This window comes from Mytilus edulis, chromosome 3, assembly GCF_963676685.1.
Source record: "Mytilus edulis chromosome 3, xbMytEdul2.2, whole genome shotgun sequence".
In the NCBI taxonomy this organism is placed as follows: domain Eukaryota; kingdom Metazoa; phylum Mollusca; class Bivalvia; order Mytilida; family Mytilidae; genus Mytilus; species Mytilus edulis.
Window position 1 is genome coordinate 32424960 of NC_092346.1, and position 14717 is coordinate 32439676.

A 14717-nucleotide genomic window follows, 5' to 3' on the forward strand; every position below is an offset into this window, starting at 1 on the left:
TTCGAAATTTAAAGAAGATGTGGGTAAACATCAACGAGACAGCAACCAAACAAAACAATGACAAAAAGGCATCTCGATGACAAGTCAGTCTTCAACAATATACCCACGCTGTCTGTATAATACCACGTCTAAATCGCCATCATCAAAGATATGGAATTCGCACATCCATGCGGACAGTTGTATTCATTCACATGCACTATGGATTTTACAAGTGAAGCAGGAACTGCATGACTCTTCTGCAGCACACGCCTTCACTTCACCTCCACCCCCGCAAGTTTTCGCAAAAGCCACACCGCATATTCAGCTATAGGTCCCGAAATTACAAATGTAAAACGAGAAAACGAACAACCTGATTATGAACAAAACACTGAACGAAAAGAGATATATGATATACAGCAGCAAACAACAACCACTACATTACAGGCTTCTCAGTTGGGACCGACACATATATATAATGTGATGGGGTTAACATGTTTAAAGGCACCAAGGTACAACTATCTCCCTGAAGTGGACAGTGGAGTTATAGTACAGCATAAGAACTGAGACGGTCAGTATAAAAATTAGTTGAAAAGGACTCAACTCCTTAGATCGATTCAATGCAGAAACACACACACACACACACAAAAGCGCGAAGACCGGACGTGGTATAGCGTATTTTTACATTTCTAAAATAAAAGACACAACGTAGAGATCAGAGGCCGGGTATATTTTCGTTAACTGTTTCGTTTTCATGGCCGACGGGTTTTGTTGTTGTTAGAATTGTGTCGCATTTTAACAAATCGGGGTCTTTATCTCCTTCTCCTTCTCCTTCCTTGCTAAGGACTTAATTCTTTAAGGGAATGAAGTCCACTAGGCGGAGAATGAGACAGCAATTCTCCTGTAACTATTTATAAATAAAACGTTCCGAATATATACAATTTAAAACTATGTACACTTGGCTGTTGTCTATGGTGTTGGTTTCTGATGTGCACTATTGTTGGTTAGTGCACTCTGGAACCTCTCTATTGTCAGAGCTTCAGTTGTAGCTGTTGGAAGGTGGTTCCACTCTTGCATAGTCCGTGGAAAGTATGAGTACTTATATACTCTCTGGTTTGCCAGTGGTTGATATAGGATTTAGATGGAACTGGCATCAATGTTCACTAGCTCATGCTGGATCTTGTAAAGCATGACGAGTCGATGGTTACTTCGTCTGTTAGCTAGTGGTTCCCATCTGCGTGTCTTAACCATACTTGTAACACATCCAGGTGTTTTATCAGTGTAGTTGTTTGTTACAAACCTGGCGGCCCTCCTTTGCATTTGTTCTAAGCGGTTTACGTCCTCAGTTGTATGAGGGTCCCATGCCGCACGAGGATATTCTAGTGTTTGTCTGACCAGAGACATATAGGCTGCATTTCGTACATTCTTGTTGCATTCTCAAAGGTTACGCCTAAGGAATCTGATGGCTTTTTTGGCAGTGACGTCAACATGATGTTTCCATTGTAGGTCCTTACTGAAATTTACTCCTAGACATTGCTGGTTGGTACAGTTTCGAGAGTGTGGCCATGTAATTTATAGTAAGTCTCTTTTTTGGATTTACTGTTGGTGCTAATGCGGATGACGGTGCATTATTTTCCAGTCTTCTAGTGCTGAAAGGTCCTGTTGTAGTTTGGCTTCGTCCTGGAAATTCTTGATATGGTGGAATAGGAGGCAGTCGTCAGTGAATAGTTTGACAGTTGAATGTTAAACTGTTTCTGGTATATAAGTCGTTAATAAATACTAAGAAGAGTAAGGGTCCTAACACAGTCCCTTGTGGGACCCTTGAAAGTACGTCTCCTAGTGTTGACTTACAGCCCCCAACTACCACTTGTTGTTTCTTGTTTTCTAAGATCCATTTCAGGTTTTCGTCTCTAATGCCATAGTGGTTAAGTTTGTTGAGTAATCTGCAGTGTGGGACTTTGTCAAAAGCCTTTGCAAAGTCGAGTAAAATTACGTCCACTTGATCTTTCCCTGATTTCAGTTGTTTGGAAATTCCTTCTGTCGTTGAAATTAGTTGTATCTCACAGGATCTACGAGCTCTTAATCCATGCTGACTGTCTGTCAAGATGTGATGTTTTTCCAAAAATGTGATGACTGAGATCTGCGTATGGTGTGATCGAGAACTTTGCATGAAATAGAAGTTAGTGAAACTGGTCGATAATTTACTACAATATATTTTTCTTCTTTTTTGAATAGTGGGACTATTGTTGCTTCTTTCCAGTCGTTTGGTATTTCACCGTTGCCAATTGAGGTTTGGTGAAGTTTGGAACGCTTTTAAAGCTGACTATATATATATTATTATATGATATAGATTTTGCTTTTTGTTGAAGGCTTTATGGTGATCTTTAATTAGTTAAATCCACGTCATTTTGGACTGTTGGTAAGTTGTCTCATTGTCATTCATACAACATCTCTTTATTTATATCAAACCCATATAAAATGTATATGATGAATAAGAAGATGTGGCATAATTGCCCATGCGACAACTCTTCACCAGAAACCACATTACATGGAAGTTAACACTAGTACATGTCTCAGTACGGCTTTCAACAATGAACAAAACCCAATGTCATATTGCATAGTCAGCTATAAAAGGTCCCAAAAAATAACAAATGCAAAACAATTCAAACAGTGAAAAAACTATGTGAATTAAGTTTTTTTTTATCCTTCATTGAACTTTTGATGTCGTGGTGTAACAGTACAACATAAGAACGCACTTTAAAAATAAGTTGAAAATGACTTACAAATGTACCTCATCAGATCGAAACAAAGGAGTCATACATTTATAACTGACTATGCGATATGGGCTTTGCTCATTGTTGAAGACAGTACGGTGACAAATAGTTGCAAATTGCTATGTCATTTGGTCACTTGTCGAGAGTTGTCTCATTGGCAATTATTACGCATCTTTTTTTTAATATATATATCCAACAGTCCGGGCGTGTCAGGGTACTTATTCATTAAAACAACATAAAAGACACCAAATACTGATCAATTTGAGAGTACACGCAGTTACTGGCAGCTAGTTCAAAGCCAAAAACAACTAATACAAAAGCAGAGACATATATACAAAAAAAAAATAAATTAAAACTTGAAAAATATCAACATTTTTGAACAATATAAAAAAAGTAAAATCACAAAAATACTGAACTTCGAGAAAAATTCAAAACAAAAAGTCCCTAATCAAATGGCAAAATAAACCCAAACACATCAAACGAATGAATAACACCTGTCATATTCCTGACTTGGTACAGGCATTGTCTTTTGATTGGATTGAACAGCCTGGTTTTATAGCTAGCTAAACCTCTCACGTGTATGACAATACTAAAAAAGTTTGATCTATAATAAAAAAAGATTACTTCAATATAATTAACAGACTTAAATTTCAAAAGGATGGTTTTTTTTGTCTTAAAATAAATCATGCACCTTAGTTTTTGATAGTTTAACCTCTTAATGATGCTTGGTAAATATCTTTAAACAAACCGAAAAGGTAATCGATCATTCAGTGCAATAAGCTTTGTTGTTTGCTTAAATTTTGACAAAAGGATAGCCTAACGTAATAAGACGCGACTTCACTGTGTTTTTTTTTAATGAGGTACGAGGTCGGGATTGGTTGGTAGTTTTAGCTTCTCGCGTGGGTTTCCGGTTCCGACGAACTGATGATGAAACGTTAAAAATGTAAACAACTCATATTTTCAGTGCTATCGTATCCTGAAGATAAAATGCCGTTGAAAGCAGTATTATGCGAGGATAATAGGAGTTTGTGCTATTTATGAAATGGCCGACGACTCTCTTCTTCAGCGTCAAGAAGAGGAATGGCAAGTTTTGCAAGCGGTTTACATGGATGATGTTGTCGATCTAAGAAAGAAGGTCGCATGGAAGGTATATTGTACACGACATGGGCTATGCATTATAATTCATACACGTATTTACTTATTGCAATTTAAAGTAGTTTTACTTACACAAATTTCTCCTGTGTCTGTCTAGGTCCTATGTTGTAAGAGTATGTACATTGTATGTATTAGTAAGTTCCTCTGTTATCCGAAGAACCTCTCAAGAGCTGCAAGGGTACAGTCGAATCCATGTACACTCCCTATCAGGATTAATGGAGATATGTCACTAATGTATTTACAATGTTCAATATTTAAAAGGACAATCCCCAAACCCATAACCAGGGAGTGTTAGGAGTCTAGGACACCAGACACTGGCCGAATCTTTTAATATGGTGGAGGAAGAAGTACTCTGAGAGAACCACTTGACTGCTCAGTGGAAACAGACAAACCGAAGAGATATCGGCAGATTGATCTCTAGGTCAAAGTAGGGAGCAAATTCGACCAAGTTGGCAACTAAGGCCCCATAGTACCCATTCTAGTTTTAACTCTGGTCTGGGTACCAGAGATGTGTGTGAAAGGGTCAAAAACACCCTTCTGATTGATGTACTGATATTTTAAGCATCCCGAGAGAAAATCGAACTCTAGACCTTCAGCATTGTAGCCATAGGTCTTAGACACTAGACCACAAACTCACACAAGTATTAAAAAACCAAAAGCAAAAATGCACAGTTAAAAAATTATGCAAATTGAAATAGATATAAGAAGATGTGGTATAAGTGCCAATGAGAAAATTCTCCATCCAAGTCACAATTTATGAAAGTAAACCATTAAAGGTCAAAGTAGGTTTATCGTATTTCACTATGAATCACCATATTCAAAGTGAAAAATCACTACAAAATTGAAAAAGAAGAAATTTTGAGCAAAACAATGTACTAAAAGTTCCCTTTCATCGTCCAGTAATGTATACATATATTGTACATGTATATTAATCTGTGTTTCTGTGTTTTTTAAGGTTGAGAGACCTTTGCATATATGTTTGATACTGAAACAGCAGCAGTCAGAAAGTGTAGCAGGGACGACAGACAGTGATAGTATGATTCACATGGTTATTAAATGTCCAAATAAATATCCTGATTTGTAAGTTTAAGAAAAAAGTATTATAGATAAATTTGTATGTGTACGGACTGATTTAAATGTAAATGTACACGATGCCCAGGGAAGACACTTGGAAAATAGAGAAACAACACATACATTTGTGTACAAGCAATTTAAGAGACTTTCATACATTTGATGGTGTTAAGGTAGCACAATTCAAATATTTTTCATCCCCAATCAGACATCTTTAAACTGATGTAATTCCACTCATCTTTCTTTAAATTTTATAAATGAGGTATCAAAAGAAAAAAGAAGGATCAATCTTTCAAATTGTAATAATTTCATTATGAAATAATTATTACATCATTGATTGTTATGTAATTAGTTGCCATATTGTGATGTCTATACTTGAATGAATTTAGCTTCTTTGTTCTTCATAGCATCCCAAAATATTTTATATATTCTTGTACAACACAGCTTGACCTCCAAAACTGTGTCTCAGTTCTTTTGGTACCTCATTTATAAAATATAAAGAAGGATGATCTGAATTACATCAGTTTAAAGTTGTCTGATTGGGAGTGACAAAATCTTTGTATTGTGCTACCTTAAACATAATAATTCACACCCATTTATTTTGGTAAATTGCAGTTTACTTTCATGAAAACAGCTGCAGATGTTGCCGTACCAGCAATGCAACAAAAGTAAGGGAACCAATTTGTGCAGAAAGTGTTCAGTATTCAAAATCACAAAATTTAAAACAAGTGTACATGTATGACATGAGTCCGAAGGAATGCAACCTAACAAAGAAATTAAACAAAACAAAACATTGCCATGTACAAATGTACAGACTTCTGTGAGCACAACTTTGTCCTTAATATTTAGTTGATATAATTGCTAGGAGAATTAAATGACAAAAGTTAGCACAGCAGTTAAAACAAAATAATAGCTCTACAATTTTTACACTTCTAAAGATTTGTTAACTATAGGTATTTTCATTACATGTGTATACAAGGGAGATAATTTTTTGATAAATAACATACATGACATATCTTCAAAGATGTAATACTGTTTAAGACTTTTCTTTTTAAAGGGTACCAGAAATAAGTCTAGAAAATGCCAAAGGACTGTCTAATGAACAAATTGCTGTGTTGAATACAGAACTTATAGAGCGTGCCAAATCAATGGTTGGAGAGGTAACTTATGTGCAACATAAAATAACCTACATTTTGTACAATAGCCTGGTCATGTGACTACAATTATTTATTTAGATTGACATTTTTTTTAAACTAAAGAGACATAATACATTTTAGTTCATGCAATACCCAAACATTTACATCCCATGCACTCTAACATATATCCTGAACCAATTTAGAAATGTTACATATGAGGAGGAGGAGAGAACCTGTACAAAGAGGGATAACTCTGTTTCTTCACTTTAACTTTTATTTCTCTTTCTCTTGTCTTGTCTGGATTTTTTTTTTTATTTAGATGCAGACTAAATACTGTACTAAAGTCTAAATCTTCATTTATCATGATCCAGATAAGAATTTTTATAAATTAATATTTGCCAGATTTGAAAAAATATTGACATTAGTTTTCTTAGATTCTAGTTTAAGTGAATTGTAAAAAGGACATGCTTGCAAAAAATGCAGTACTTTTCCTATTAACTTTTGTGAATAGTTTTTACAGAGCATTTCACATCTGCATAGGAGATAAAGTTTTCCTGAAATTATTTTTTTCTTGTTCCTGTTCCTTTTTTTTAAGGGTCAAATTTACTCAATGTCTGTCACAGGGCATATTTTCATGAGTTTGTCTATTAGCGAAAATAAATTCCACATGAAAAATTTACCAATTTTTTACATGTTAATTCCATGTTAGACCTTTATAAATGATAGATTAACCCCATGGAAATATTGTACATTTTCATTTAAATTGTTTATCATCAGTATTAAAAGATTATGTGACCAACTGAAACAAATTTAAAACATCTCATTACTTAATATAATAGGCTATTATTTCAACTTGGAATAATTTTTAATTATTGAATTTGCATAATTTCTTGTGCTTGAATTTTTAATAATTTCCATGTTTATTCTGTATTTTAATGTTCTATATGGCGCACAACATGTGCAACATTATCTATACAAAATACATTGTATGGAAGTGTTATGCAATGCTTAAAGACAATATAATGCAAAATAAGTTGAAATACTAGCCTGTTATATACAAATATTTAAAATGTTGCAGAATTTGTTTTTTTATACCTTTTTCAGGTTATGGTTCTAGAACTAGCTCAACATGTACAGACATTTCTTATTTTATACCTTTTTCAGGTTATGGTTCTAGAACTAGCTCAACATGTACAGACATTTCTTCGTGATAACTACAAAGGTCCACAGAAATCTTTTTATGAAGAAATGTTAAGTAACCAATTGAAACAACAGGAAAAACAAAAATTAGAACAACAGAAAAGACTTGATTTTCTGAAAAGAAAGGAAGAAAAAGAGGTATTCAGTGTTTGTGTTTGATTATACCAGTGATTTGCCTTTGACCTAAAACCATATTATTTAAAACCATGAAGTTATTCTCAAATGAATTAGCACCAGGATTGTCAGTTTTCCTATCAAAAGTTGGTGTTTTAATCTGGGCACTCCAGCTTCCTCTACCAATAAAACTGGCTGCCATGAAATAGCCCAAAAGCAGTTCTTAAAAGTTGGGTTCAAACACATAAAATCAAATGAAATCAATTAGCAATTGAAAAAAAGATAATGTGACTAATTGCAACAAATTAAAACATCTCTCTACTTCATATCAAATTGTTTGAAATGACGTAACAAAATTGAGAACAACAGAAAACATTTGATTTTCTGAAAAGAAAACAAGAAACAGAGATATTTGATGTTTTTGTTTGATTATTATTTTTAGTATAACTAATCGCCGTATTTGAATATCAAAAATAAGACAACGCGTGACCGAACGACGCATGGATTAAACGAGTGCGCAGCACAAGTTTAATCCATAGCGGCATTCGGTCACAAGTTGTCTTATTTTTGATATTCAAATACAGCGATTAATTATTCTTTTTATTACATTGGCAAATGGCTTTTTTTTTATGAAATTAATGTAGAAAATGTAAGAAACTATATCTTTTTCCTACGCATTGACAATTTGTTTTGATCCGACGTTATCGATGTCTTGACAACGCCTATTGTTGTATGACGTCAGAGAGTGAAATAACTACGTTTATTTCACATGCGAAATTATCGGTTTTTATTTAACTGGGAAATCAATGTAATTCATTGCAACCAATGTAATAAAGTGATTTACCCTTGAACTTTGACTTTATATCATGTAGCTCAATACCATGGAGTTATCCTCTTTTAAAAAAAAATTAAAAATTAATGATATACCGGTATTCTGGAAAGACAGTGTTATCAAATATCACAATGGGACCATGGAAATAGTGATATTTTCCTTAAATCATAGTCAACATTTTATAATTAATTTTGCTTTTAAATCTATACAGAAAACTGCATTTTACATGTATATGTACCATTTGAGTGATCTTTTAATTTCAACTATTATTATTAAAATATTTATATAAAATTCAAGGGAAATAACTCTAGCACAAAACTACAATATTTGCATTGGTGAGATCTTTTCCCCACTGACAGCCTAGATAAGAGTTCCAAATAAACTAATTAATAAGTATTATCAAAACTGTAAATAATACTTACCGCTACAGCTTTAACTGTATTAGGTACCCTGAAATTGTAAGTATCTATAAGAACAGGGTTTCATATAGATAAGTATTATTTTCTTTTATTTCATGTTAGAATAGTATAATTGAATACAATGTTCAATAATAATATTATACACTGATCTGAAATTAATTATATAATTTTTTTTACAATTAAATACAATGTTCAATAATACTTATTAACATAGACTTAAAATCCCTTTTAGCATTTTATATTCTGCAATTTCTGCTAGACAACTGAGAATTTCATTGTGACATTCTAAGAATTTTTTCAATAACAACATTGTGCAACTCCTATAAATTTTGGATTGATTTAGTTAAATGTAGGACTTTTACATTTGTTACAACTTCTAGATCAATAAAATAGATTTTAGATATAGTTGTGAAAGATATTTGAGATTAGGGAGGGGATGGTAGTAAGTATCAATTTGCTAAAAAATAGATTTTCATGTTCTTTTATTTTGAGTTAATGTGAACATAGAAGTTGTTTACATGATGTTCAAGTATCTTCTGTTTATTGTGAAAACAAAACTTTCCAGCAGTGTTGATTAAAGCAAGTTTGTAACATTTTGTGTACCTCATAAGATAAATAACTAACAAGACTTAGAAACAAAGATGAATTAATATATTATATGGGGATTCAATTGTTAAACTATTTGATCATTTAAGGAATGACTGTAATATTTTTTCTGTCTATGAAGAAATAACATGAAAAATTTGGTGCACACTGAATAACGCGTGTAGCGGGTTATTCAACAGTGTGCATCACATTTTTATGTTATTTCGAATAGACAGAAAAAATATTACAGTCATTTCTTATAATTTAATTCTAAATTCCATTTTAAACCGTAGAAAACCATGAAAAAACGTTGATGACGTCACGGTCACATGACTAAATTATGTCTATGGGCTGATAGCAAAATAACGTCAGCCAATCAAAAAACGCGTTACATCCAAAATTAAATTATTGCAAAATAATTGTAAAATAATGTGTAAAATACTGAAAGTTCTATATTTAGAATAAATCAAATATCTCAATGATATGTCATATATTTATTGAATGTAAAAGAATGGTACTGTATAAAAATAAGAAGATGTGGTATGATTGCCAATGAGATAAATATCAAACAGAGTTCAAGTGAAGTGGATGTAAGCCATTATAGGCAACTGTAAGACCTTCAACAATTAGAAAATCATACTGTACAGCTGGCTATAAAAAGCTTAGAGATGAAAAAATTCAATGGAGAAAGTTAACAGCCTAATTTATTTATAAGAAAACAGTTTACAAAAACAAATATTACAGACATGAACTAACAACAACCACTAAAATACAAGCTCCTGGCATTGGACAGGTGCATAAAGCATGTGACAGGGTTAAAAAGGTTTGATGCACCAAATTCAATGTTCATTTTTTCTTTGAATTTAACTTCAGACACACACATGAATTTTATTCATTAACTTATAATCTTGTGCTTTGCCTGTTTCAGAGACAACTTCTAGAGGATGAAATACAGAAGAGACAACATGCTCTGAAAGAAGAAACAAAGAAAATAAAGGAGACCAAACAGGTACAATTCAAATGTTTATACTTTTCTAATATGTCTATCATAGAACTTCAGGGGCCGTTTTATGTTTTCTGGTTTATGAATCTATCTGTTCTTCTCAATGTTATCAAAGTACAAATAATATTCACCTGATAAATTTTTCACATTAAATATTATTGAAATGTTTGCTGTTGGACATACAGTAGAACAGTCATTTAACCATCTATGTGTTTTACACTTTATATGCTTGACTGCAGAAAATAGATATCTTAAATGAATATAGCTACCCAATTTTATTTGCATAAATTAAAAAAAGTATGGCACTGAAACAAATCTTTTCGTAGCATGATCTTCCTAATATGATCTATATATTAATCTGTTTATTTCTATAATTAGATATCTGATGAGAAACCAACAGAGCCAGAGAAAGCTGTACCAGCTACTCCTATTACTGAAGTACCAACATGTTCCCCAATAGGTACCCCAAGTACTCCTAGAAGACCAAGAATGTCTCATTCACCCTCCCCCTTAATTATGCTCCCAATTAATGAGAATAAATATAACCAGGATAAAAAAAGAAGGTATGTAATTGTTATGTTTTTATTTTATGTCCACTAAAAAAAGCAATCAAAATGAAATTTTATTAAGAAAAAGTTTTTTTTAATGATAGTACATGTATAACATGTATAACTAATTGAAGAATTTAAATTCAGTTAGATTTAAAATGGTTAAAGATGAAAGTTCAAGTAGATATATGTCCATCAGATTGGGAACTTCACTTTGCTTTACAGGTGTAATACCACCATCGATCTTCCCCTTTTAGTCTTTGTTAAATTTGCACTTTTCAACAATTTGGCAGAATTATATTTCTCTTTTAAATAAAGAAATACTTTGCATAAGTAAATTTTTATCCTGTCCAGTATTATAGACAAAATTAAAATAATGTTTCAGTGCATATAAGAAAATAACCACAACTGGAAGTTAACCAATCAAATTTTCACGCTTTTTCTTCCTGTATACAAATTTTAGTGACCATATAACCTCAAGTTTCCAAAATGATCTATAGAAACCCCAAATAAAAAATAATTTTGCTTTAAAACACACAAGATATAATGTCGATGACACAGAAAATTGTTTACTGCAATCTAATGTAGTATAAATTTCCTACAACTGTCAAATTCAAGGGAATATTTGTTTTTCAACCCTTTTTGTATGCAACCGGATGTGACATGCATATGTGCTATGTTTTGGCGGTATTAAATCTACATACATATACTTGAACCCAAGTTGACATATTTTTTTTTCTTCGAATTTTCATTTGGCAAACTAAACACACGTAATGGCTGCAGATTCAAAATACACATGTTAAAATATTCATATTTTTTCTATTTATGACAACTAGACTAAGAAAATATAGCTGCTTCAAATACATGTAAGTCAAGAACCTGATGTTCAGTGGATATCGTTTGTTGATGTGGTTCATAAGTGTTTCTCGTTTCTAGTTTTTTATATAGTTTAGACTGTTGGTTTTTCCATTTGAATAATTTACACTAGTTACTTTTTGAGGCCCTTTATAGCTTGCTGTTTGATGTGAGCCAAGGCTCTGTGTTGAAGACCGTTCTTTGACCTATAATGATTTACTTTTACAAATTGTGACTTGGATGGAGAGTTCTCTCATTGGCACTCATACAACATCTTCTTATATCTATAAAAAGTAATTTTATCAATTGCACATTGTTTCCTTTCAATAAGTACTAGCAATGGAATTTGCAAAGATTTTATAAGGACAATCTCTCTGAAACTATCAGTGGTGGATCCAGAGGGGGTGGGGGGGGGGGGGGTGTTCTGGGGGTTGACCCCCTTTTTTGGACGATCAATGCATTGGAATAGGGAAACATAGTTGGATTCTAATTTTTTTAAACAAGGAATCACAGCAGAAATTAACTCACTGCATAATCATTATCCTTATAAAAGGTCTAAATCGATATTTGGAAATCATTTCTATCAAGTTGGAAATGTGTAAAATCCTTTTTGGAACTATTATAATGACTGAAAGGAGGTTGTCAACAAATCAACAATAGATCACGTTTACTACTTTTGGTTTTAAAATGAAACGATAACGGGAAGTGACACGTGGATAATAAATTCAAAAAGAGTCCGGATTCATCAGGAAATTATCATTTTTCGATTTAAATTCCTTTAGTAAGAGATATATATTTGTTTCTCTCGTTTAATTGATTCTAAATGATTTCGTATTTTACGTTTTTAATGTCTTTCAATAGTCAAAGGAATACTTTCACGCATGCGTAGAACACAATACAGGAAGCACCTGTTTAACTCGTGAAAGTTTTGAATAAACACATTAAAGTTCTTTATTTTAAATGGAAATTGTCGAAAGTTTTTGATTTAAATCAAATATGATGAAAATGCCTTCAAATGACAAATCTACGACAAACGAACTTCAGATTGTGATCGTTTCAGAAATATTGAAATTCAAATGCGAACTGTCCGGGGTGTTTCAATTTTGATTAAATGACGAAACTATACTCCTGGTTGTTGAAATGCCGACTGACTGATTTTCCTGGGGAGATAATTATGATGGTCATTCAATTATGGGGTTTATTAATAATTAACAGATTAGTGACCCATCCGATGACGATAAGCGGATTAGTTGTAATCACAACTTGTAACACCTGTTGAAAACTTGTCAAAAACATGAAGACAGGTAGATTTATAGTTTTTATTGCAAAATTTTGTTTACACTTTCAAAATTAAAGTGACGAAATTGATTTGAAATACTTTTGGCAATGAGAAAACCCTTTCGTAAAATACGAAAGTGATGAGCGCTAGCAAAATAACTGAGTTATCATGTATTTTAGAAAAACTTTCTAATGTACTATTTTATCATATTATGCACAGATTGCTTTTAAACTTTTATAAAGATGATAATAAATGCAGGGTTTCCCCTGGGTCAATTATTTTTTTCGCCACCTCTTTCGCCAAAACAATATATTTTTCGCCACTTTATTATTTTTTTCGCCAAGTAACATAACTATATTTTTCGTTTAAAATTTACCTTTTTTTCTAACCCCCCCCCCCCCCCCCGCTCCCTTAAATAAGATGATTTTACCCCATTGTGTCTATGATTATGCTCTCAAACTTATTTTAGAGTTAACATTTTAATGAATAAACACTAAACATTATCTTTAAAATCACAGATTTTTTTTTAACTTAAAAGGGAAAAATATTCTTTGTATTTTAAACAACTTTTCTAAATGATTTGGCCACTATACTTTTAATAATAAAGAAGATATAAGTCCTGGAATATAACAAAATTAATGGACATGTTTTGATTATATAATACCAGTATAGTTCGTAGGGAAAGTTTCTTAAAAGAAAAATACTCATGTTCCCTTTTGTATTAAGAAGTGCAGGTTTTTACAACAAAACAAAAGCTTTTATCACATGAAATTGATCCCTCGTGTCATGTGTAGTCATTACATTGAAGAGCTACTCCCATTCGAGGGCTTGTTCTCAACCTTTTGGATGGATTTCTTCATAACGACAGTTTTCTTTTCTTGACCATCGTAAATAAAAAAGTTGAGACGTAAAACTATGCTTGAAACAAGTGTGTCACTCAAACGACTTTAAACTAGTCTCCCTAATCAATTACCGATATTAAAGTCAAAGGATAATTAAAGTTTTAAATCGGAGATTTTTCTTGCTTTTGAACATTTTTCGTCACAACAATAGCTTTCTTTTCTAAACTATCTTTAAAAGGAGAGGAGACGTCAAAAGTTTGCTTCAAACACGTGCGTCGCAAAGTGGTAAATCAATTCCGTATGTGACATTTAGCGAAAGCCATTTAACCATATCATTTTGTCAAACAATTCAATCAACTGATCAGGGTTTTCAGGAACAACATGCAAATATTTCAGAATCTCCTAAATTAATTTTTTTCCAGAGTGTCTACAAAATTAATGAACGGGCAGGTTATGTTGATGCTTTAAAAAATAGATCAGATCGATCATCATTATGTAAATTAAGAGTTAGTGCTCATAACCTTGCCATTGAAAGAGGAAGATATTTAAAAATGCCCAGAGATCAAAGAATTTGTGAAATTTGTAAAAGTGGCGAAATTGAAAATGAACAGCACATGTTGCTACACTGTAGCGGTTACTCCAGTATTAGAGAGTCTTTTGTATTAAAAATGTTTAATATTACAGGAAAAAGTGTAACCACATTGTGTGATAAAAATATAATAAATCTTATACTTAATAATACATCTTATAAGGCACTAAAATTATCTTCCTCTTTCGTAACAAATTGTTTTAATGCAAGAAGTAATCTATTGTAATAGATTTTCATTATACCTTTAATCGTTTATTTACATATATATATATATAATTGTTTGTATTGTACTACCATGTATAGCAAATTGTTTATCCATTCGGTCATTACCATTTATTG

At 32.3% G+C, this 14717-nt stretch overlaps 1 protein-coding gene across 1 annotated transcript in view; it reads left to right on the top strand.

The window, feature by feature from the left end:
- Positions 1-3660: 3660 nt before the first annotated feature.
- Positions 3661-14717, top strand: part of LOC139516257 (eIF-2-alpha kinase GCN2-like) — a 37831-nt gene continuing 26774 nt past the window's right edge. The window contains exons 1-6 of the mRNA XM_071306254.1: positions 3661-3897; positions 4861-4985; positions 6034-6136; positions 7277-7450; positions 10191-10271; positions 10644-10828. Of these exons, the coding sequence (XP_071162355.1) occupies positions 3793-3897; positions 4861-4985; positions 6034-6136; positions 7277-7450; positions 10191-10271; positions 10644-10828 (773 nt within the window). The 5' untranslated portion in view covers positions 3661-3792. The remainder of the gene's footprint in view (positions 3898-4860; positions 4986-6033; positions 6137-7276; positions 7451-10190; positions 10272-10643; positions 10829-14717) is intronic.